A 25623-nucleotide genomic window follows, 5' to 3' on the forward strand; every position below is an offset into this window, starting at 1 on the left:
AGAGGTGTCTGAGGACAGGAAGGAAACAAATGCCATCTGTATCTTCAAAAAGGGCAGGAAGGAGGACCCAAGGAACTACAGGGTGGTCAGCCTCACCTCCATCCCTGGGAAGGTGATGGAACAGCTCATCCTGGAAACCACTTCCAAGCACATGAAGGACAAGAAGGCGATTGGGAGTAGTCAGCGTGGATTCACCAAGGGGAAGTCATGCTTGACCAACCTCACGACATTCTACAATGACATGACTGACTTAGTAAGCGAGGAGAGAGCAATGAATATTGTCTACCTTGACTGCAGTAATGCTTTTGACACTGTTTCCTATAAAATCCTCATGTAGAAGCTGATGAGTTCTGGTCTGGATGAGGAAACTGAAAACTGGCTGAATGGCTGGCGCAGAGGATGATGATCAGTGGTACAAAGTCTAGCTGAAGGCCAGTAAAGAACAGCGTACCCTAGGGGTCAATACTGGGCCCAGTCCTGTTCAGCATCTTCATTAATGATCTGGATGATGGGGCAGAGTGCATCATCAGCAAGTTTGCTGATCATAGAAAAATGGGAGGAGTGGCTGATACACCAGAGGGTCATGATGCCACCCGAAGGGACCTCAACAGGCTGGAGAAATGGATTGACAGGAACTCATGTAGTTCAGCGAAGTTAAGTGCAAAGCCTTGCATGTGAGGAGGAACAACTCCAGGCACCAGTACATGCTGGGGGCTGACTGGGTGGAAAGCAGCTTTACAGAAAAGGACAAGGGCATCCTCATGGACACCAACTTGGACATGAGCCAACAACACACCCTCACCGTAAAGGCCAATGGTAGTGTGGAGCTCACGAGGAGTGTGCCAGCAAGCTGAGGGAAATCATCCTTCTTCCTCCCTATTCAGCACTGGTGAGGATGCACCTGGAGTACTGTGTCCAGTTCTGGGCTCCCCAACACAAGGGAGAGATGGAGCTACTGGAGAGTCCAGAGAAAGGCCACTAAGATGATGAAGGGTATAGAACATCTCTCATATGATGAAAGGCTGAGAGAGCTGGGACTGTTCAGCCTCAAGAAGAAAAGGCTCACTCAGAGGGGATCTCATCAGTGTGTACAAAGATCTGAAGGGACATCACAAAGAAGATGGAGCTAGGCTCTTTTCAGTGGTGCCCAATGACAGGACCAGAGGCACTGTGCACCAACTGAAACATGGAAGGGTCCACAGGAACATAAAGAAGCACTTTTGATTGTGAGAGTGACTGAGCACTAGCACAGGTTGCCCAAAAAGGCTATGAAGTCTCCCTCCTTGGCAGCACGGTCCTAGGCAGCCAGCTTTAGGTGGCCCTGCCTGAGCAGGGTTGGACCAGATGACTTCCAGAGGTCTCTTCCAACCTCAACCATTCTGTGATTCCCTAATTTTGTGATATCCATCTTTCCCTGACCCTTTGTCATGGAACAGTCACTGTAACCTGGTAAGGGAGCTATACAGAGAGGTATCAGGGACCTTACTCCTCCCAATTAGAAGAAAGTCACCAACCTGGAGATACAGATGGCAAAGATACATCCAAGTTAAGTACTGATAGATTCACATGTGGAGTGACCTCCTGTGTGAAAAGATTTAGAGGGTAGAAGTAATGTCCTAAGCCTTTTTCCTCCAGTCAGCACACCCTCTATAATAACAACAAAGGCAGGTCATGGCCATAGTATCTTAAACCACAACTCTAAATCTTCCATAGTATTTTTCTGGAAGGAAATAACAGAGTTTTTCAACAGCTGAGTAATTAATGAAATGAAGGAAAAGTTTCTGCTGAGCCTTCCCATACATTTAGCTCTAAACTAAAATGAAGCATGAAAAAGAAACACTGAAAATATTTTTTTTTTCAGAATATATTAAATTCGTGAACTCTGGGAATTACTGATACAGCTATATCACTTGTACATGGCACAAACATTAAAGTATAATTCACTTTAATGTGACGGCCAAGCCATCCATGTTAAAAACAAACCAGTGGTCCAAAATCATAACAAACAAATTACCAGCTCTACTGGATAATAATAACATGACAGTGCATTTAATAGGTATTCAGAAAAGCTATTTATGTATTATCACTTGCCAAAAGACTTGCTTCCAGCTTTCTTCACACTGCTTTTCCAAGAAAAGTAAGACCTCCAGCTAATTTTGCCCTATCTGCTGAAAGAAACAACAGAACAAAAGCACTCTTTTCAAACACATCCATTTATTTTGATGCCAATTCAACTCAAACAAAAACCACATTGAGAGAAAAGAAAAGGTCAGCAGAAAAAAGTAAAACAGATCAAAATCTATGACCACATCTGTCAAACACAGGAAGGCAGAAACACCCAGCAAGCCAATTAACCAGAATCCAAACTCCACCAGTGGCCAGGTCCAACTGTTTTGAGGGATGGTGTGAAAATCCCACACAAGATTTAAGCAAAGAAGAACAGTATCTCCGAGAATGAGAATAAGAAGCAGCAATTCACAGACGTCCTGCTGCTGTGCTGCCTGCCTTACTTGAAATGTTCTAGGCTCAGCCAATTTGTTAAGAATTGAACTGACACCCACATGACTTTACACAATTCTTTCTAATCAAATTTTCTGTAAAAAATTTCTAAAAAGCTTTTGGCTTGGCTTGTGGCTATATTTACTGCTTTATTCAGGACAGGTAAAATAGCACATTACCTACTTGTATATTGGATCCCAGCCCTCAGGTATGCTCTAGCATCCTTCCTGCTCGTGCACTAAGTAACAATCTGCTGACATCATCAGCTGCCTATTTCCACGTATCACCCCAAAAGATCCCCAACACCCTCTCACTGTGATGTTAAATACTACCAGAGCACAGGCCAAAGCATACTCACAGAGCACTGCACTGAAAGAAAACAGGCTTAGTTCATAGTTCTGCCCTACACAGTTTTCTATTAATCTTTTTTTCTGGAGACAGACAGACAATAAAGCTTGGGATGAGATGGGCTACTCCCCAGATACGGTGTTCTGTTTTGGAATAATATCTCTTTGGGGTTCAGTAAACACAATATTTGAAAGTTACATTTAGAAATTAACTTTTACTTATATATCATTCCTCAGAACATGTATGTATAATTCTCCTATACCTTCCTGCCTTCTCCCACTGGAAGCTTTTCCCCATCAAAAGGCTTATAGTAAGATCAGTCTCTTAGCTGTGGATTTCTGAAAGCTCTGGGGCTGAAATGTGAATGATCATATTTCCTGCTTTGGAGCAACAACATCCTGGAAACTAGTGATTTCCTTTGTGGGTGATTTCCGCTGTATCAGTAAGAACTTGAGGACTTTGGTCCTGCCAGCACCTGGTTCCACCTCACGTCATCATCTTTCGCCATTATCTTACCCTGTCCTACGGCTAGCCCTCTAGGCTGAGCAGCCTCACTGAGCTCTAACTCCCTCGGCTTCTTCTGCCAAGGAATTGGGACAGTTTGCCAGGGAAGAGAACTGGACAGAATGTGGGTGTCCTTCTGCATGCATTGGGTGCGTCCAGACAGCATTGTTCACAGGGATGCCTTGACCCTGCATCCTGCTGCTAAAGGTAAGGTGTCAAGGGCTGGGAATTTCAGGTTCCCAAGCCAGCCACCTGGAAATGCTGTGCAAGTAACGATGTCTCTGGAGCCACAGGCAGGTTTTAGGATTTGTGTGGTGGCTTTGCACTAGTGCAGCTGCAGGGACATGGGACGTACGTGTTCCAAACCTTTTTGATGAGGGGCTATGGGCTACATACTCTACCTATCAGTGGGGCTGGTGTTGGTATGATGAGTAAGGCTGCAGATGGCTCTAAGTCTGCATGTACATTGTGGATTTGGAGCTGAATGCAATCTGGTGCTATGGATGATGGTTGAAATGCCAGGAGACTGGTGAAGTAAAATTGGTGGTGTAAATCCCTGCCTCAGCAAGCAGCTGCCATCACGGAGCTGCAAAGAGAAGCTATGAACCATGGCATCTCCCTATATATGCAACAGAGAAGGGCAAAAAAGTTACTAGTCACAGGCCTCAGCTGTAATTCTGGCAGCCAGAAAAATATTTCCCACAAAGGTTAATAAAACTGGATAGAAAGAAAATTCTGCTAGAGTCTGACCAGTGTGGACTCAGTTTTCGGGCCACTCACTACAAGGAAAACACTGAGGTGCTGGAGCACGTCCAAAAACTGGTGAAGGATCTAGAGAGCAAGTCTTATGAGGAGCAGCTGAGGAAATGGGGTTTGTTTAGCCTGGAGAAAAGGAGGCTCAGGGGAGACCTTATTGCTGCCTACAATGACTTGAAAGGAGGCTGTAACGAGGTGGGTGTCAGTCTCTTCTCCCAAGTAGCAAGTGATAGGACAACAGGAAATGGCCTCAGTTATGCCACAGGAGGTTTAGACTAGGTATTAGGAAAAAATTCTTCCCCAAAAGGGTTGTCAAGCATTGTAACAGGCTGCCCAGGGAAGTCGTTGAGTCACCATCTCCAGAAATATTTAAAATATGGGTAGATGTGGTGCTTAGGACACATGGTTTAGTGGTGGACTTGGCAGTGTTAGGATAACAGTTGGACTTGGTGATCTTAAAGGTCCTACATTACAGAACCACAGCAGTCTTGCTGGAAGGATAGTCTGGCTTCTGTTTCTTGCCCGCTTGCAGATTGTGAATCAACAACTCTGAACATTTTTCTCTTTGCAAGCCAGTAGTACTTGAATCTGAGTCATCTGTGTAAGATTCCCATAGTGCTCATGTAGATACCATAGCAGACCACCCAACACTCTAGCAACTGCCAGCATGACAGAATTCATTTGAATTTTTTCCCTCGAACATGCTACGTCAGCTACTTTTCTTACAATACACATGGCCCAAACCCCCAGACATCCTAGAAGAATAACATATTCCAAATATTTTCAAATTAGTTTCCTGTTTTAACAAAGCAAAGCAAAATCTTTTGTGTTTCACTGGCGTATGCTAGAGAAGAATACTAGAAGAATGCTAGTAAGCTAGGGCTTAATCAAAATATCTTTTTTGTCAAAGTTTTGCCAAAGTCACAATACCCAACATGTACCAGTGAGATGAACATATATTGGTCCTTTCTCCTTGAGACTTTCCTCAGACTCCTCTTGCAGCTGTAAGACATATCCAAAAGCTGGCAGACCATTAAGTGCAGAGCAATGCAGAAGCGGCCTTAAGGTAAAACTCAAATTGTCAGGAGGTAAAACAAAGGCCTCTCAGCCTTTCCCATGTGATAAGCCATTGTTTTTAGTTAAAAGGAGCCTTGTCGCAGCTTGCAGAGAGCAGAGTGAATTCAGTGCTTCCCTTTGTACCTGTGAAGTTCTGCTAAATGTTATTACACACCTCTGCTGGGCTCGTCACAGAGCATATAGGCTCCTGAGGGCTTTCTCAGGAAACCCAAGCGTTATCCCAGAAGCAGCAGGGCACAGACATAAGGGAATGCTCTGCTGGCTCCTAGTGGATATGGGGGAAGCAGTAGTGTTTTTTCAAAGACTTAATCTAAGAAACTGCTGGTGTTTTTTGAGAGAAGACTCTTGATGCTGTGAACCAGAGCTTCACTACGTAGAAAGTACAAGTCCTGGTGCTTTTCCCTTGCACAACAGTGCAGCTCAGAACAGAGGCAACTTGTTCAGATATAAATGCCTGCATAGCGTTCTAGAGAGCAGAGAGTTTTATATAATATAGCACCTCTCCTCACAAAGAGCTAATCAACCAGTGCTGAAATACAATTGCAATCAAGTGAACTGAGGACTAAAGCATTTCCCCTCAGCACAGAGGTAGAAAGGCAAAAAATCATGGCAATTAAAGAAAAAATTGTTTTCTGGTAAAAGTATGCTGGGTTTAATATCACCCTTTTCAGAGCGGGACTGGAACTGTACAGTGAATCTGAATTTACCAGGTGAGACTTTCACATGAGACTTTCTGAGTTCAAGTCCAAGCTTCCTCCTCCCATTACTTGAAAGCTTATTTCTAGCTTCCGTTCATCAGTAACACAAAGCAACAGTATCACACTTCTTTAATCCACGTCTTGTTTGTTTGTTTTATTTTTTAACCTGGTACAGATAACCAGTAGCAGTAGTAAAAGCAACCATTGTTTCCTGTTGACACTCACCAGAATTAGGCAGAACTCATCTATGTTTCTTCCTTATCACCCAGATACACTAACAAAACCTTTGATTGGTGTTTTATCCCTATATCTTCCCCTAGAAGCTGCTGCATGACCTGCCCCACTACTATAGAGAAATTGAGGGAACTGAAATTCTATCAAGAACCTTTGAGTCCAATGAGGTATTAATTAATTCCACTTCAAATTCCTCCTCATCTAACTGTCTCATAAGACAGGTAAGAACAGAACTGGTAAAGGTAAATGATTCCATTAACGGTATCTCATATCCGTTTACTGTTAGAAAAAGTATTTTCTAATGGATATGTTTTTCTGGAAAGACACAATTTTTTCTTTTTGTTTTAATGAAACAAAAGGTTTTCTACTTTGTGTAATAGTCTGTCAGTTCCCTGGGAAATATGTTGATTACAACTGAAAAGAGGACTGCTAAAATATGTTATACTGTGGCTTTAGGGCTCAAAATCTCCTGAAATAATTTTCATAAAGAATAAAATCAACATGTATATTGTATTTGTAATTTGGAAAAAAATGAGCATATTTCACAAACTGATCACCGTCATTTATCATGTTATCTGTGATCTAGTCCTGTTTTGAACTTTTTTTTTCTAGATCACAGGTTGACCTAGAATTACTGAGATAAACTTCAAAATTAAAATTTAAAATTACCGGCAGCCTGCATTTTGCTTTTGTAGTCATCTAGGTGTAATCACGAAGTTTCAGGAACCAGTATATTTTTTTACTGTATTTTACAGCCAAATTATACTGTTAGCTAGGGGGCAGGATATGGCAGGATTCCTGCAGTTTTTAAAGTTCTGGAAAGCTGAACCTCCATGTTGCTTAGTACTCATGATAAGGTTTTTTTTTAATCTAAATTTCTATTTTTTACACACATGACAGATTCCAGAGTTAGCCTCAAGTCCTCCAGTGTTCCTTTATGTGAGATTTTATCTCTTTGGTTAGCAAAATCAATTCTGATTTTCCATCTTACTGACAGCCTTTTGGTTTACTAACCACTACTAACTTCTGTTATTTGTAATGTCTCATATCCAACATGTGAATTCCAGTCAAAGTATTTTGATATTATTGGATTATCACACTTATCAAACTGTGTCTTGATGCCTCCCACTTAACATATCTTCCCTGAGGCAATTTTTTGTTCTATTCATTGCATTACAGGAATATGGGTGCATTGCCATCTGAACTATTTTAACTATTAACACTTGAAAGTTTACTGAATTATAGGCCTAATCTATATTTTAGTGAATGTACAGGAAAGATTCATGTTGGCTACACATGTTACCCAGCTAAAGGAAAAATTAAGCTCAGGCTGCCATGTCAGGTTCTGAACGTACCAGCAAAGTATTTTTCAGATGCCAACTATGTTAAACCCAACTCTTAAACACAAAAAAGAAATAAGCATGGCCAGGTCATAACATTCTTCCCTCTGTGAACAGGAAAATCTGCACTGTAACACTGGCAGTGAGCTACATTTTTCTGCAGATGTAAACACACACTCACATGGACTCACAGATTTATATCTGAAAAGAAGGTGGCTGCATGTTTTACAATATCATACATTTTTTAAAATGGTGCAGTTTTTTCTAGTCACATAATTACAAGCAAATAAATCCATAGAACACAGTTGTTCTCAGCTTTTAAAAATAGTGCATTCATAGATTTTATTACATTATTGTCTTTTATATATATATATATACACACACAAAGAAAGTACCCTAAGGATTTTACCCTATGATCAGATAGTCAGATTCAGCATTGATATACTAAGTTGATGTATGTAGTTATTTATATGCTTATTGAGCATGAGTTAATTTTAAAAAGTTCAACCATTCCCACCCCCCAAAAAATTCACTGAATTCTAAGTCAGTATGTTGCTCGGTGACTATGTCTGCGTTGGCAAGTATTGTGGACTACAGGAGATGATGTGTACAGTGAAACAGTTGGTGCAGAGGATCTGAGATCCAGAAAAAATGCATTTCAGGTGGTCTTTATTTTGGATTACCTCTAGTGTGATCCCAGCGACTAAGGATCCATTTGTGGCTGTGGTGCCCTTCTGGTGCATTCCTGGAGTACGTCTTTCACTTGATTTCATCCGAAAAGCATTCCAAGACCAAGGCACTGCAAAATAGAGACCATTGGGAGATTTATGTCAAAGTGCACTCCTGATCCAAATTAAAATGTCAGTGTGAATTCACCCCACGTGAAGTCATACAGAGGCAGGTCCTAATCCTATCCCTTTAAGAACTCTTTCAACAGACCTTCTGGAAGCTGCTGGCACATGTCCTCTCAGATGTGTTGGCTTCATGCAGTGATCAAATCAGTTACTGGAGCCCTTCACAACCTCACAATACAAGACACTGTATTCATACACTCTGGCTTGAGCTCCCCTCAACAAAACGAAGGTGAAGGGAAAAATGTAACTTTTTAAAAATAAAGGAGGCACTAGCAAACTGATGTTCTGAACCCAGAACGAACATTAGTGCTTTTATTTTTTTTTTGTCAGAACAAAAGAGCCAGAAAGCTAGAAGTTAGTTGTCAAGCTTCAGAATACATCTACAATTGTGGAAGTCAGAAATGGTAATAGTCTCTGCTAAGTCATTTTCTACATTGCTGAGACTCTTAAGGATTGTTCATGATGTGCTCTTTAAAACTCTGTTCACTCTAGCCCTCTTTCGATATTCTCTGGGCAGAGACACTTTTTTTCTGTGTCCTTGAGATCTTCATATCACTGGATCAATATCAGCTATAAATCTGTCTTTGTAAGAAGGAGACTTTGAAACATTTTAAGCTTAACAAAGTGCTGTTTGGGCTGAAGAGATCATCATACCTTTGTGTGCAACACTTCTCTTTTCTGTCTAAGGTAAAGTGGTAAAATGGTATGGAATACCCCCTTGGCTAGTTTGGGCCAGCTGTCCTGGCTGTGCCCCCTCCCAATTTCTTGTGCCCCTCCAGCCTTCTTGCTGGCAGGGCCTGAGAAACTGAAAAGTCCTTGCCTTCGTATAAACATTACCTAGCAACAACTAAAACCATCTCTGTGTTATCAACATTGTTCTCTCACCAAAGCTGAAACACAGCACTACACCAGCTATTCTGAAAATTATCCCAGCTGAAACCAGGACAAGCGGCTAGACCACAGTCAACAAAGGCACTCCTACTGGTCTGCAACCATGTCCAGCTGCTTCACTCATCAGTAAGGAAACACCCAATATCAGAAAAAGATGGTAGTAAAGATGAGGTCTATCTAAACCAAGAATCAGGGCCACTCGGTGATGGGAGGGCTGACAACAAACACAGACCCAGCTGCTGGTTCCCAATCCATTCACCTAAACATCACTCCCTGGTTTCACAGGAATGAAGACTGCACCCCAATAAAATATCCTGAGGGTGACCACCCCCATCACATACCACAACAATTCATTACTTCCTTGACAAGGTTTTCAGAAAATCCTGGACAACAGAGTGAGATTTAATCACTCACTTTGGCTCTTATATAGTTATAAGTCCTAGAATATCTGAAGTTGGAAGCATCATTGAGTCCATTACCTGCTCCTCCCAGGACTTATCTGCTTAAGAAGAAGATGGTTGGTTGTGCATATGTTCTCCTGACTGGAAAACTGCTGCCACCCAAAAGAAAAGGAAGCTTTAAAGTTTCTGTGAGTTTGGTGTCCATATTTACAACACTGTAAACCAAAACTTTGTAGAGGTGAACACGCATCCAAACAAAGTAAACTGCTTGATTCCAAATGACATGGATGTATGGAAATGTACTGAATAACCTCAGCCACCAGCACTCCATGTGAAGTGCCTGATGCAGCTTGCATTCAGTGTGAATTACAGCTACTAAACAGTAACATTTCTCACCCCTCTCTAGAGATAGAGAGGGGAGGTTTGCAAAGGCACAAATAACAAATTCTGAAATCAGTGCGAATTAGATGCTAAGGCTTCCATCTGTGCCATTGCATATATTCACTGTCCATATGCCACTTACGTAGTACTGAAGGGACAGTGCAGGTATCTACATGCTGGCAACTGAAATGCAATTACACTGTAAGATGTAAATGCTGCATCTATCTATCACCTTCTTTCTTCCTCCCACCGATCAAAACGCAATAGACTTGATTCAACCTTCATTAAACAATTGCCAATCACCATTGTACTTCCCTCTCCTAGTGGCAGTTCACCATAATAGCATTACCCAGAAAATAAGGCTGAGTAATTCAGCCAAGAAAATAAAGCCAAGTTGCCGTTGTTTAAAAGATTTCAAGTACCCATCACTGTTGCTGCCAATAAAGGTCACTTTGGGTTTGTTTTTTTTCTTTCAGATACAAAGAGTTCAGGGAATCCCTTCACTGCTGCAAGCTTCCTTGCAGAGCAGAAAGGACGCATGGAGGAGCTGCACTACCTGTATGCCAGAAGACAACAGGGCAAAGGATAAGTCTCCATGTACATTTGTCAAAGGACATCAACCTTATGGTAGTGGTATAGACCCTTGGCCAACGCAGGCTAGACATATATGTCTCACAGTCAAAATGTTTAAGTGAAGTGCTTTTAACAAGAATTGCAACAGACAGCTAACAGGTTAGACCGAGATGTGCAAATATCTGCATTCCAGAAACAGGCAGTTTAAGCTTCTACTCTTTTCACAATGCCCTAAATATTAATGTGGGAATATACTGGTACCCACAAATCTCCACACAGTGTTTTGCTGAAACACTTAAAAGTTCTAAATTTCCATATTTATTTTTTGCCCATCATTTGGTAATTATTTACTGTTGGCTATTGTCCCAAGCATCCTTCCTGACCTTAAAAATGTCACTACTGGTCTAATTTACACTAACCACAAATCCCATAGGCATAAAAAAGAAGTCACTGCTCATCTTTTTCAGAAAGCTGTTGTAAAAGAAGAGATCTGTCTAGACAACAGCTAAGGGGAAGAGCTCTGGGGTATGCCTTCTGAGTCAGGGCTTTTTGGGGTTGGGGTTACTTTTTTTTTTCCTGATGTCCCATACTAACAATTGCTTTGTTTTCCATTGTTCAAACTCAAACACAGGCATAGTGGTGTCTTCTCTTCAGATTCTTCCCAGTGATAAGTACCATGCAGTTTGGCTGGATTCTGGGAGCTTTTTGGCACCAGAAAGAGCTGAAAGTGATCCCTATAATATAGAAATAACTACTTATAGGGTCAAAAGTTAGAAACCGCACCGATTCAAGGCATTGCCACAGCTCCTACCAAGTGTTAGGTGTGTATGGTGAGGGGTTGTGAAGGCCAAGCTTTCACAGGTAGAAATGCTCAGTGTTCTCAGGAGCTTTGGATTCAGTCATGGGTGCTCTGCGCCTCTCAAAATGCAGCCATGCATGACTTAGATTTCAGAACCCAGGACAGATTTCCACACTGGCAGCATCTATGAGTTTGGATATTAAGAGTTATATGAGAAATCAAGACAAAACCATATCAAATTATTTGGATTTTTATAAGCAAATAGAGCATTAGCTCTATTTATGCTTTCTCTTTGCACAGAGGCCTTCCCACTGAGCAATACTATGATGTCACAGCTGAAAAAAGTGATGTGCGTATGAATGATGAACTGTAAGTTTAAGTTGTGCATTAACCAAATTGTGAATTTAGTGAATATAACAGCAAACTGAATATTCATTCCACTCTGGTGATATTACACACATATGATATGAACTGCAGATATGATAGGAAATCTGAAGGGCCATGTTCTGTAAAAAGGATTAGCTAGTAACAAAGGAGAGCAAACACAGCTGGGATAGAAATTCAGAGTACAGCTTTGTGCCCCTCCCATTCAGTATCTCTTCAACAAAGGTCTCTTGAGTTTACTTTACAGGTTGTCCACATTTATCAATTTGTAATACTCAAAAATAGTAGCCTTTCTACTGGTTTTAACTGATTAAACTGAACACCATGTGTATTTCACTCCATTCTTCTGGTGTGTGCATATACGTGTGTGTGTGTATGTATTTTTGGAGAAGTCTTGGCAAAGATTATTTTCCTCGCTGCTGCTGTTCAAAAGAGCAGACTGAGTGAATTTGGCTGCTGATGGAGTTCTGCAGTCCAACGTTTTGCCACTTGATGGCACCAGCAAAACGCTTAAATTTGATCAAACTACTGAGATTTTAGATTAACGTAGTTTGAAGTGTTAAATATAAATTCTTCCTAAGTAAAAAATGAACAAGTTACAACTCTTATATTAGCATTGCTAACTTGAGCATATTAGAAACCTGAGAATAATTCTGCGACAATTTCTCAGTTATCTTTATAGGGCTGTGAGGGACATTGTTTGAGCCCACCACTCTCCCTTTAGCCTCCCTGCACGTGAAGTACTTGTCCCCATTTCGTGTAAACTCAGACATTCTAGAAAAGCAGGTGAGCTAACTGTAAACAGGCCACAGAAGCTACACGAGGAAACCTGCAACCCTGCTCTTTGTAATCCACTGCTTTTTGCAGGCTTCTCTCTTTATTGCCTCATTACAGCTTGCAGCACAAGCAGAAGTGAGTGTGATCACCTACAAGAATGTACAAGCCAAAACTCCTTTTTACTGGGACAGCTCATGGCTTTTGACCAGCAATGCACATTGGAGACATTGGCTGTGCTTCTTCTGCAGAATTTGATTACAAGCTACAAGGAAGTAGCAAGTTTCCCTGCAAGCTTCTTCCTACAAGTTTCCTAAGCACTAAGTGACAAGAACTGGCCTGTGTATTTTTGTAAAACAATGGAACACTTCTAAGGTTGTTTTAAAAGCAATATCCATGCAAAGTGGGCACTTTCATGTTGCACAGTCAAGCTGGGTGGTTCTGTTCTATTACCTAATTCATCCCCCAGAAAACTCCACTGACTGCAGTAGAATGGTGCTGGGGAACAATTTGGTCTACTGCAACTGGCTAGTCAAGTAAGTGTCCTGTTACGTGACATTTATATTGGTATCCCTGAAAGAGCAGAAACACAGACAAATAGTGGAGTAAAATTAAAAACTGCACTTCACATGGGGTAGGAGGCCTGATGTGTTTTCAGTAATTCCTATGTTGGCCAATATCAAATGTTTCTTGGTTATGGATGCTATGGGACTCATCCACTTGACAGCAAGAGCATTCCTCATGCCTGTTGCTCACCAAAATGGATCATCCATGTACACAGGCTGAGGCAGAGATCACAGCCTGTTTCTGGGGATTTGCTTCCTTAAGAGGAAGGAACCAGGGACTGCTGTGAGTTTATGCCCTTGTGCTAGCTGTACAAGGAGGAAGGAGGTTTTATACAGGAGTATATCAAACTCTGCCCCCATACATACTGAAAAGTACACAACTTGGACTCTGAATATTTGATCAACAGCACACTAATGTACTTTTTTCTCCATTATTTCAAAAGCACTCACATCTTAACCTGAAACATGCTGTGTCTCTAAAAATATTTAATGATCTATGCTTTGTCTTAGTTCGAGCATTTTCTTTTCCTATAAGGTTGCATTTTCTCAGTCTTCAAATGACTTTTAATTGAAGGAAAGCATATATATCCTTTAAAACAAAAAGTGAAACACACACACAAAATAAAATCTTCCATGTTCACAGTCCAAGGTCTTTCAGAGAAAATATTCTTCCTGTTGTCAGGGGCTATTAAGCAGTGACAGCCACATGGAACCTTTCCTGAAAAATGCCCTCTGAGCGGTGCTCTGCAGGCCTGCCTGGGAGCTATTGACACTCAGTTTATTTACCTTATAGCCTGTGAGGGCTCCTTTCAGCCATTACTGTCTTTTGTGGGAAATTAATTACCAGGTATTTGCAATAACTCTGTACACTTTCACGGAACAACTATGCTTTTGCCTTAAGCATGCATACTACATATCCTCGTGCAGTTTTGCACTAGAGTGAATCAATCACTGGGTTTGAGCAGATGTGCTTTTGTAAGTGCATTAGCAGTGGGACACACACATATGCCCTCCTTGTCAAAGGTACTGGAGAAAAGTAGTTGCCTCCTCCCTTCTGAAGGTGTAGTAAGTCCCTCAAGTTCGTGTCAAACAAAACTGCAAAAATCATGGAAGGCCTTGAGAAACACCCTTCAGCCATTGCCAAGAACCCTAGTTATACACACACAATACATCAGGCTAGAGCGTTTGCAGCTGTCCTTCCACAAATAAGTCACACCAACGGGGTTTTCAGTGGGTTTAGTGACAGCACAGACTGAATGAAAACTGGCTTTTTTCCATGTGGGTTTTAAACTGCTTTCACTGTTTATTATGCCACACAGCACTTACATTCCTCTGTCTGTCCCCCACCTCCTTGATCGCTGGTGGTTCCCTGACCAAGCGGGTTTTAAGGTTAGGCAAGATAAGTGATTGCCTCCCTTTTACGAGTAAAAGGCTCCAGAGAAAGCCAATTTACACATGTGAAATGTTTTATTCCCCAGTCATAATTTCCTTCTTGTTAAAACTGGCAAGAGTCATACATCTTATTCTCTTAATTTACTGAGTACGTGGGAAATTAACAGGAAAGAATAGCACAAAAATTCTCTGGCCTGATCTAGAAAAGAAGCTGATGGTCACAAGGCTTCCCACACTGCATCACTTTCAGGCCAACACCACAGCTGAGAGAAGAAACAGATCTTCAGAGGCTCCTACCACATCTCAGAGAATAGAAAAACAGTGGTAAGTGTGAGTCCTCAGGAAAGGTTACACCGGTTCCAATGTGTCTTTCATTAGCATTACTGAACAAGTGTGTCTCTGCACCTAGTGCTCTCCACTGCATCAGGAGGGGAGCTGCAGAACTACTGCAGGTGAAGCCACCGTGTCCCTAAGAATACTCTCACGTGAAACTTGGCTTATGCCTATTTTATCAAAAAGTGTTTGAAGAGTGCCGACAGTGCACTCATGGCTAGGGAAATAGGATGGTGTCCATCTGGACCGCTCCCTGGATTTTTTTCTGGAGCTTTCCAAACTGGGTGGGTAAGTCACTCCAGCTTGAGTCTGACTTCTTTTCAAGAGACTTATAGTCTCCATATCCTCTGTGGACTGAACATAAAGGTGCAGATAACATAATACTGAGCGACTGCTTCTTGTGTGATACTGGCAGACTTCAGCAAACGTCTACAAGAACTCCAGAAAAAGCATCTCAGTGCCAAATTTGAAAAAGCTGCTATTCCTTTCTTTCTTTCCAGCCAGAGCTCTACCTTTCTATACTGACACCCATTCTGGGTGGCTTCAGGCTTGATTGTCCAGTTTAAGTTTTAAAAATAGAAGGAACACTCTAAACAACTGTCCACCTTTGAAAATGCAAAGCTTTGCTGGCTGTTACAACCTGAACTCACAAAGCTTCTCTAAATCATAGTAGAGTCATGAAAACGCATGTTCATCCTTACTTTATTGCTGCTTTAAGTTTAGGTATTATAATGAAAAGTGCTCTACAAATTCAACAAAAAGTTCTCTTAAGAACTACTTAAGTAGTTCTGCCATGCCAGAGCACAAAGCAGACTGACTGTCCTTATTCATGCATATTTGTATCAGGAATATGGCCAGTAAATGCAATGAAGTATGTTAACAATTCACATTGTAACAGTGTGAATGGAAATGGCAAATGGAAAAGAAACACTATAAGGAAGTATTCTCCTTCATGTCTACAGCACCAGTAGACATACAGCACCAGTTCTAACTGTACAAATGGAAAATTAGTTAGAAGTATCTGTGGAATAAACTTTTAAAGATTGCTGTTCCATAAGTATGGCTATTTCTGTAAAAACCTTGATTTTCAAGACAGACACAAAGGTTGAATCAGAACCCCATGTCATCACAAATGTAACAATATACAAATGGTTAGCAGAATCCAAGACTTGGTTTAAGTCCTATTATCTTTGTAGTATCACTGATTAAAAATAGACCTTTTGTTCGGCTCATCTAAGGCATGAGTTATGCTGGCATGGTAATTTGTGAGATAATCACACATGTTGATTGCACCGAGTCCTATAGCATCACAGCACAGATTTCACAATGGAAAGCATGACTTCTGTATGTTGTATCAGAATGTGTGAACAAAATTGAACTGGCACTTGAAGTTTATCTTCAAAACACTCATGGAAAGAAATAAGCACAGGACTGTATTTAAATTATTTGAGCAAGGAGGCATATTCCCTCTTTGTAACTGTGCAACACCTATTTTTACAGAGACTAATTAAATGATGGAATGGCCAAGTTGCAGCTCTTGAGTCACAGGTGACTTGAAGACAGCTTGGGTGCAGCTCCCATGCCGTGGCTAGGTCCTAACCCAGGCTAGAGTGATCCCCAGCTGTGGGAGGAAGAGAGTTCCCATGGGAACTGCTAAGGCTGAAATTATGGAGTCCCCATGGGGCTTATTAAACATCCCACATGGCTTAGTCCTCAAACTAAGTGGAGGAGCCCTGAGAAGTTATCACCATCTCCAGCTTGGGAATGAATCTGGAGGTCCCTCTCATCACTGGGAAAAACAAGGGGGTTTAGCAATATGAAGATTTTGGTACATGGCTTGAAGGATCAAGGACCTTTGTGTGATCACTGTACAAATAACAAAGCCTAAAAAAAGACTATCATCAGACAACCTCTCCTACCCACATACGGTAAAGACCCTTTCAAACAAGAACTGGTAAGCAAGCCTGTCTCATGAAACACATGAGATTTTGGAGCTCCAGGTGAACCACTTAGAATAGTCCTGTAATACTGTATTTCAGACGTTTTAATTTTTTTCATTATATCACAAAGAACCATTATGCAAATTAATTATTTTTTAAATCTTAGATATTTTTCTGACTTGGCACAATTGCCAAGAGACTCTTGGCTAGACTCAGTGATGAAATTCTTGCCCTTTAAAGTTAGTGTTTTCTTTTGATTTTTTTCTTAATGTATTTGAAGCATACAATAGTCTCCATGGTAAAATATAAATGATTTATCAGCATGGAATAAGTTTTCTCTGCAAGTATAAACATAATATGTTTTTTGGTTTACATTACTGATAAAAGGATTTATTTTTACTAGCACATACTATTGTTAATTAATATAGAGCTTTTTACACAAAAGTGTAAGAGGCTGGATATTTCCTCACTCCTTTTAAAAAGACATTCTACCCATCACTTGTTCCTAGTGGCTTTTCAGTCTTTGGCATCTGGCAACACAAAACTTTCCTCATGTAATGAGTGGCATCAGTAAGAATATTGTCTGCATTGTTTGCACAATGATTTCTCCCTAATGTATATTGATTGCACTGATTCAGATAAAGTATGGGAGGTGCAAATGAACATGAGTCACTTCAGGTAACATTGTTTTTCTTCCCTAATATAGGCTCCACACACCACCAGACAGTTTGGCCTAAGTCCATTTCACCTACGTTCTATCTTATTTTTCCTTGATGAAATAAAAAGGCAAGTTGTTTCTCTTATAGCTGTAATTGCACATTGCAGGGTCTTTGGCAATAAGCAACAGTAACACTATGACACAAAAAACCTCTCTCATGAACGAAGCACGTAACGATAGCTTTAGCCAGTTATCAGTATTTGCCTAGCACACCCGCTCTCCTAACAAATACTGATCTTGCTGACTTGCCTATGTGCTAATTGTTTTTTCTTGGCCATGTTGTTCATGGCCTTTTTACCTAACGTGAATTAAAGTGTTTGCGAGCATCTACCAAGCACAGCTAAGGGATCTAGAGTATGCATAAAGCAGATTTATCAGGGAGAAGCCTTGGAAAAGCCCAGCTTGCTAATACATCTTGTTATATCATGCTCAGGAATGGAATTGATTTCGCTGCTGTGTAAGTTTGTGACTTTGCTTTATACAGCCATTGGGGAAAAGTGCTCTCAGTAAACTGCTGTATACAGCTGTGGTAAAGTTTAGAAGAATCTAAACGGGGTGCTAGTCTCTTTTACTATGATAAACTGCTGCTTTCATTTTCCTCAGATTTCAAGATTCCTCTGTTTTTAATAACTTTTTAAATTATTCTATCATGAAAAACATGACATGTGGTATTAATGGTATGTGGGCACTCCATAAAATCTCATTTCTCAGTATCCCATAAAACTCTCCAGTTGAGCTTTATTCTCCTTCTTCCCAGAAATAAATGTCTTCTTACAGGCAAATTTTGATTTCACAAGCACAAACTCACTTACTATTAATTGGAGCTGTGCAAGAACCAGAAGCCCACATTTTTTTACCCTTAAGCCTTATAAAAGTAAATGTGAATTGGTATGACCAATTATGTACAAAAGCTGCAAGGGAATTACGATTGTGAATTATTTGCAGGACACAAGCAAGAGGAGATTAAAGAACTAAGATACTGCCTTTCTGATTCTCACATCTCTCCCAGTTCTTGCAAAGTGTTATATTTAATGATAAAACTCTGTGAAATGTGAAATAAAGAAATTTTCTTTCTGTCCTTCTTGACAATTCAAAACAACCCAAGACCACTGTGCCTGCCATTTCCTGCCTCTCATCCCTACCAGACACACATCTCTAAGTATGCCATGCTCCCGAACTTGAGGATCGAGGCACTGGGATCAATGCAAGCAGTCGTCAGCCTTTCCATCCCAGTATCCCTACCAAAGCTTTTGATGTGGTTGCTCTGAGGAAGACCAGAGGTAAGAGAACTCCGCTGATTTACCATTTATTCTTGAAACTTAGAAACACTACTGAAGTCATAACTGTCTTCTACTGAAGTTTAACAGAGCTAGAATCTGAATACACCAGTGGTCAAGCTAAGCATATCGGCTTAAATTAAGAGCCTCCATGGAGGATACCTCAGCACTGAGAATGATGAATAAACCTGACTCATGACCACCTTGTAGCCTCAGAAGGCAACAGAGCTATTAACATAGCTGCTGATCCCCACAAAAGCAAGATGAAACATTTACTGTATCTGATATCTTCTGGCAGAAAAATAATTCTTCACAGTCCAAAACACTGGAAGAAAAAGGAAAAAAGTGCACCAGTGGGACCAAAAACTAGCCATTTTGGGGCCAAAGTCATGCCTGCCACACCTTTGCTGAGGACAACAGAAGTACCCCTGAAATGCACACTGAATTATTTAAAATATTTTAACACTACACAGATAGTAGAACGAGGCCCAGGGAGAAAAAGCAACTCTTTCTATCCCTTATGAAGGCTGAGATGAAGCCCTAGACATTAAATTTTTACAGAACACCATGTAAGCCATCATGAGGTGTTTGTTTTAACCCCAGCAGCATTTTACCCTGAGAGTGTTTTACATAATATATTGGAGGAAAAGGACATGATTTTTTTGTTCTTATTCTGCTTTTCCCTGGAGGCATTCTACTACATTGGGATTTTGACAGGTATTTCATTTTGGAAGACTTTAAAGATCACCTGCATGAACTGATAAGGAGTCCTTGGCAGCTGCTGACCACACAGGGTTATGGGGAATTTGAGACAGGAGAAAGCCAGCACCTATGTGCCATGGCAGTGCTTGCCAGGAAGGGTTTGGCAATAACTGTGTGAAACAGAAAAAGTGTGCACTGGCATGGGTAAGAAGCTTTTCAGTAGAGTAAAAGCTGACAATGTTAAGTACAAAGTCAATTTGTATTAATTAGCTGCCATTCCCAGTCATCGGCACAGCGCTGTATAGTTATGTATATAATTGGGTACACAAGTCATTTTTAGTAGACTACTTCTCCATCCAAACCCAAAATCTTTCCACAGAATATATAAGGCTAGGAGTAGTCATTGTTAGTCAGTTTTCATTGATCATTGGTCAATTTAAGAAACACTAATCGTGTGGAGGTGGACTTACAAAGCCTATTTATGCACAACAGGAGGATCACCAGAGGCCAAGACCTATTTCCAGCAAAGCTTAGCAGGTTCAGAATTACAAGCTAAGGGGGCAGCTACCACTGGCACTTAAAAAATACTTTAACTTCATTTGCTGTTCCCTCCATACAGTTTGACTTCCTCTGAGATCAGGACACTTCAGTTCTCAACGACTGGAGGAGAAATCTCCGGTTAAGTACAGATAACCCAGACTATGCTCAGGTGACTTTTACCACCAGAAGGTTGTTTTTAAAAGCTTTGTGCCTTTCAGCAGCTCACCTTTACAAAACTCAGAGCAGTCATTACATAGCTAATGCTGAAAGCATCATTCTGAGGTAAATAGGGAAACGGAGGCAGAAAGACTGGAGATAAAAGCAGTGATAGAACCAGGGTTGGAAATTAAGCTTTCCAAGCATGCACTGCAGCTTCATTTTTGTAAGACATCTAGTAGCACTCAACTGTTCCTCTGATGGTGACATTACAAGTTCAGAGCCAGCTTCACAATTCACCAAGCTTTATTGTTTGTTGTTGCTGTTTGTAAAAATCATGCACAGAAAATGCAGTAAGAATCTTCCCTGCTGGTGTGTGAATCAATCCAGAGCTCCTGCAACTGGCCACAGGCAGATTGCCTTCTGCAGAGGCAGTTTTATCTGGTGTAAGATCAAGCACTCAGCTGCTTGTCACCACCTCTCTGCCTGAGACAACCAGTTTTGCAGATCTGGTGGTGCAGATAATCACATTGAGCGCTTTCAAAAAGACAGCTGGGTAACTTATGCTGCTTAAATGGGTGATCTGATCTAAGCCTTCTTGTTTTGTACCAAAAGAGTGAAGATGAGTTCTGTCTGCAGATCCATGAGGTCAGCCTTGCAATGCAGAAGCAACATTAGCAGCAGCTCACAGAAAGAACCTCTTCCACCAGCACAGCTGTCTTTACAGTGAACATACACCTACAGCCTAAAATGCAGACCTATCTGTCATTCTGATCCATGGTATTCCATTAGAACACATTACATATTTCCCCTGCAGGTAATCCATAGAGGTACAAAGTTATCGGTATTCCCTCTGAGTCCTGAAGAAGACTGTGCTCTGCCCAGGACACACATACTCCGTATGAGTACATAGTTCATACAGAAAAGAGCAAAATGCTCTTCTTTTTCTTTTTTTTTTTCTTTTTTTTCTCTTTTTTTTTTCTTTTTTTTTTTTTTAAATTAAACTTCTTTGAACCTCCTTCTTGGGAGACATTTTTACACAGGGCTCCTGTACTGTTCCAAACACTTGCAGGCCATGAATTAGACATCACACATACAAAGAATGAAAAGCTTCAGAGACAGTTTTCAGCCACCTCAGCAATATATAAACAAGATCAGAATCTAGCAGGCTGTCCTGTGACTTAAGTCCTTTAAGTACTAACTAGCTCTCATAGGCCTAGCCAAGTAGCTCTGGAAATAATAACAAGAAGAAGCAGTAGTAGCTGCTGACCATACATTTGGGGGAGGGGGCGGTTTAATTCAGAAGCTGAGATTATGCTCTGCAGCCCTTCAAAGAAATGGTTTGGGCAGCAGTAGACCTTTCCTCCTCCTTACCTCTCCACAAGTCCAGCCAACACACTGATACGCTGGTGTCTCTATTTCCATGTCTTCAAGAAAACAGACCTCCTCTTTGCGGATGGTCTTTGACTCCAGCCATGCCTTCCCCAGTGTAATGATGGACACCGAGCTGGTCCCAGAACAGAGGAGTGAATTTGTTCATGAATTTGTTCACGTTTCTACTATACTTTGGCATGGCTAAACATTAGTTCTCTTCCCAAAGGGATGTAGCAAGTTTGATGACAGATAAAGGTCATGAATAGTGTAGGAAAAAATAACAGTGAACAAAGAAAGATAAAGCCTTTGCAGACACATGGTCTCGTGGATGTGGCAAGGGAAATATTAAGCAGCAGTTCATTTTAAGGCAGTCTATAGTTGTGACTACCAGAGAAAATTTATATACCATGTAATGTTCTGCCTACCATGTGTGGCTACCATGGAGAACTTGATTCCAAGTTATCTGAATTGAGTTCAGCTGAATTATGTATTTGTTGAATCTTCCACTTGATTAGTAATACTGTACTGAAGACATTTTTCCACCACATTTTTACTTTTATTAGCATTTACGAAACAGATAACTGGGGAGGGGAGGTGACATGACACCTGTTATTTGAAACCTTTAAAATAGTCTTTTCCATCCAGCACACATATTTGGCTTATACCTTAACTATTTCTTCTTATACTTCAGCTTCCTAAGTTTGCTGAAGAAAAGGGTCAAATATACTATGCAAATCCACCAAAGATAGTGGGTCCCAACTCCACTTTTAAAGAACTAAAGCATAACCTCTCTCCAAGAACAACCAACACACTATGAAACTCTGAAAGGGCTCTGGGGATCACAACATACAGTCAGGACTTCACAGGTAAGCATTTAGGATAGAAATGAAAGACCACAAAGTGTTAGCCCCTACATTTCTCAAAGAAATTTATTTTTTGCCATTTAGTAACAAAGGCCACACAAACTTTAAATTGTTTGAAGTTTTTCAGCAGGACTGTGCATTACTTCTGATTTTCCTAACCAATAAAAACATGTGACAATAAAGTATGTCTCCATTACGGAAGAGGTCCTATGAATCCCCTTAGCCTGGATAACTATTACATGAAAGTGACTGGCAGATTAACTGGAGAACTAGTTGAAGACATGGAACTAGTAAGTACTGCATTTACTAAGAATCTCATGCTTCCACCACAAGTAATACTGGCAAGACTATTACCAGATTCAGCTAGCAGAATTAAGCCTTCCCTGTGGTAATCCTTAAGTGCAGGGCAAAGCTCACTCTAAATCAGAGGCAAAAGTTCAGTACACTAAACCAGTCCTGACAGCTAAATCAGCTACTTGACAGAACTTCTGTAATGGATTAACAACTTGTTTGAGGTTTTCAGTGGAAAAAGTTATTGTGATTATCTGCTTATGTTTTATCTCATCATTTAAAGTTGCCACCAACACATGACAACACAAAACGACCTTTTGCCTTGATAAGTAACATGAGTAACAGTCTCCATAAAATGACTTGGCAGCTCTCTTGTGAATGGTGCAGCACTGCAGAGACTGAAACATATTGGCTAGATGTTCAGATGGTATTAATTAGGACAACCCCATTGAGCTCATCAACTTACTGTCTTTATTGCACATCGTGCATTTGATAAGTGACCTATTACCATTGCAGACTATTGCCTCCTGACTAACTATACCAGTTTAAGTTTGGCAGAGTTTCTGTGATTTCATTCTCCTCCGTTTATGTGAGTGATTTGCCCTTCTTCCTTAAGGGTAAACAGTAACATTATCAGATTCTATTTTAACACAAAGACTTACTCTAAAGAATATATAAAACTGTATCAGAAAACTCTATGTCTATTTCCTTCAACAATTTTTATATTCTGTGTGATCTGTATAAAAGTGAAAAGATACTATTTGTATTAAATGCTGCTCGTGCAAATGAAGCATAACATGATACGTAAACATAGCAAGTCAAGTTGAGCTGCGTTTTGCTAACACATCCTTACCTGTAATAGCTTAAACCATTCAGTGACACCTGCACTTTGTCATGCAGAGTACATACACAGGTCTAATTGACTGTAACTGACTAAGCAATTCTGCAGGGAAAACAGAAGGAATGGATTCCTGCTCCGCTGGCTTTACAGCGCTTCAGGGTTCAAACTCAACAGACATACAATAAGCAAGGGAACTCAGTAAGATGCTGTCATTTTCTTAGTTACAGTCCAAAAACGGCCGTGGATAAAAAGTCCCCAAAATGTCCTGCTTTTTTTCTATTGGATTAAAAAAAAACCAAACACCAAAACCAAGTATCTGGGCTGCTTCACTTTGCCCGGGAGACCCCTAACTGAGCCATTTCACTAGTGTCAAGCAGTTGTCTGATAAAATAAGCAGTCTCTGCTAAAATAGGAAACTTAGATGACTGTGTAAATCCTGGTACTTCCTCTATAGAGAAAGGAAAATTTCTGCCTAGTATCTCACAAGTGAGACCTCTTGAAGGTCACACTGCATGTTTACTTCAAGGTCAACAGTCAATATCCCTGTGAATCAATTCTGCAAGAACAGTACTCCTCCAGTTCAGATGCCCCTGCCTTTATTCAGGGTTCCTACTATCGTAGCCAGCTAGCTACTCAGGCACAATGCTAAGTAAAATAAAACCAGTGGCCAGTCTAGGTCAGGAGCATAAAGAGACAGAAAGCACAGACCAGAAATGGGATGTGAGCCAAAAGCAGGCCACTCTGTCTCAGACATGCTATCAGAAAGTTCATCATCTGGACACAAGGCCACCAAAAAACAAACTTCACAAAATCACTGACACATTGTAAACAGAAGCATTGTACAGGGGGCAGCTTTCAGGAAGGCCTGAACTTTTAATTCCTTCCAAAATCTGCATATTCCCTTTCATAAGAAGATTTCAAGCCCAAACATTTGGATCGTAATATAATACAGGAAAACCCAGTTAGTCTAAGTCAGACAGGCTTAGCACTGGATGTGAAAAGTCAGGAAAGTAGAATTTTGTTGCACAAGCTTTGGCATCAAGTCAGCCTGCATGGAGACCAGAGGACAGGCCAAGACAGTAAGTACTCCCTGAATGGATCCCCTAGCTGTGAGGTTCCTTGGCACCAAACAGCACTGTCGGAGCTGCAGCATTCCTTCTCTAAGACAGCAGCACAAAAATGTTTTTTATGATTCCATGAAACAGGAGAGACAAAAGACCTCAGAGATAACATGACTGAGGGAAAGAGACACAAAATCCATCATTTCCATGCTTTTTATTTCTTTAACTGACAGATTCCTTCGTCCTTTAAAAATAGAGTAACAAATATCAAGTAGCTCAATACAAACGGTCTGGTTTGTTCTCTAGTCCTTTCCCAGAAAGCCACAATAATTTCAAACAGTAAAGAGAAGAGCAGTTAGGGCAGCCCAGGACACGTGCTGTTTGAGAAGACTAGAAGAGCTTGCCTTGGTCTAAATGCTGTGAAAACATGAATTTTCTGGAGAAACACATTGGTAGTTTAAACACTGGTTACAGAAAGAGCTGGTTCATTAAAGGCCAAATGGATTCACAAATGAGCATTACAATCTGACTGGGAATGAACTTAGGCTGGGAATCACAAGATGATTTTTAATGGTCACAGCAGAGAGGTTCAGGAATAGTGCCTCAATAGATGAGAGGATCAGAAAACAGGCTGCTTCAGAATGGTCCCGACTGGTTTATGAAAAGAGCTATGACACAGTTGTCAGCAACAGCTGGGAATCACAGTTACTGGCCCAATAAGGCTCTTTGCAGACCCTCGCAAGCACCAAGCTTCCAGGTCAAAAGGATCCTCTGCTAACCTGCAGGGAGTCAAATGCCAGTTATGTCAGCCCTACCACACATACACAGGGACAAACATGATACTCATGAGCTGTGGAATCTCTTTGTGCACAGCACATTCCCAAGGTGTCAATCTTCTAAAGCTGACTGCAGCCTCCCCAAGCCAACGTTCCTACATCAGACCTATTATGGCTTGTATTTCAGACTTCTCTCTTTCCTTTTTGACTCATTGTCTAAGACAGGAATGTTTAAGAGAACTGGAAAGGCCACAAAGACTGTATTTAAACTGCAGTGAAG

The 25623-nt window shown here is 40.8% G+C and overlaps 1 protein-coding gene across 1 annotated transcript; it reads left to right on the plus strand.

The window, feature by feature from the left end:
- The first annotated feature begins 115 nt into the window (after positions 1 to 115).
- Positions 116 to 24797, plus strand: C4H7orf31 (chromosome 4 C7orf31 homolog). The gene is given in 17 exon segments (XM_040593575.1): positions 116 to 253; positions 6203 to 6286; positions 6288 to 6337; positions 10460 to 10539; positions 10542 to 10635; positions 11656 to 11724; positions 18568 to 18638; positions 18641 to 18742; positions 20483 to 20490; positions 22203 to 22381; positions 22577 to 22664; positions 23963 to 24040; positions 24042 to 24081; positions 24231 to 24382; positions 24384 to 24546; positions 24549 to 24607; positions 24609 to 24797. Coding segments are annotated over 17 exon segments (1644 nt in total).
- Positions 24798 to 25623: the final 826 nt, after the last annotated feature.

This window comes from Falco naumanni, chromosome 4 (assembly GCF_017639655.2).
Source record: "Falco naumanni isolate bFalNau1 chromosome 4, bFalNau1.pat, whole genome shotgun sequence".
In the NCBI taxonomy this organism is placed as follows: Eukaryota; Metazoa; Chordata; class Aves; order Falconiformes; family Falconidae; genus Falco; species Falco naumanni.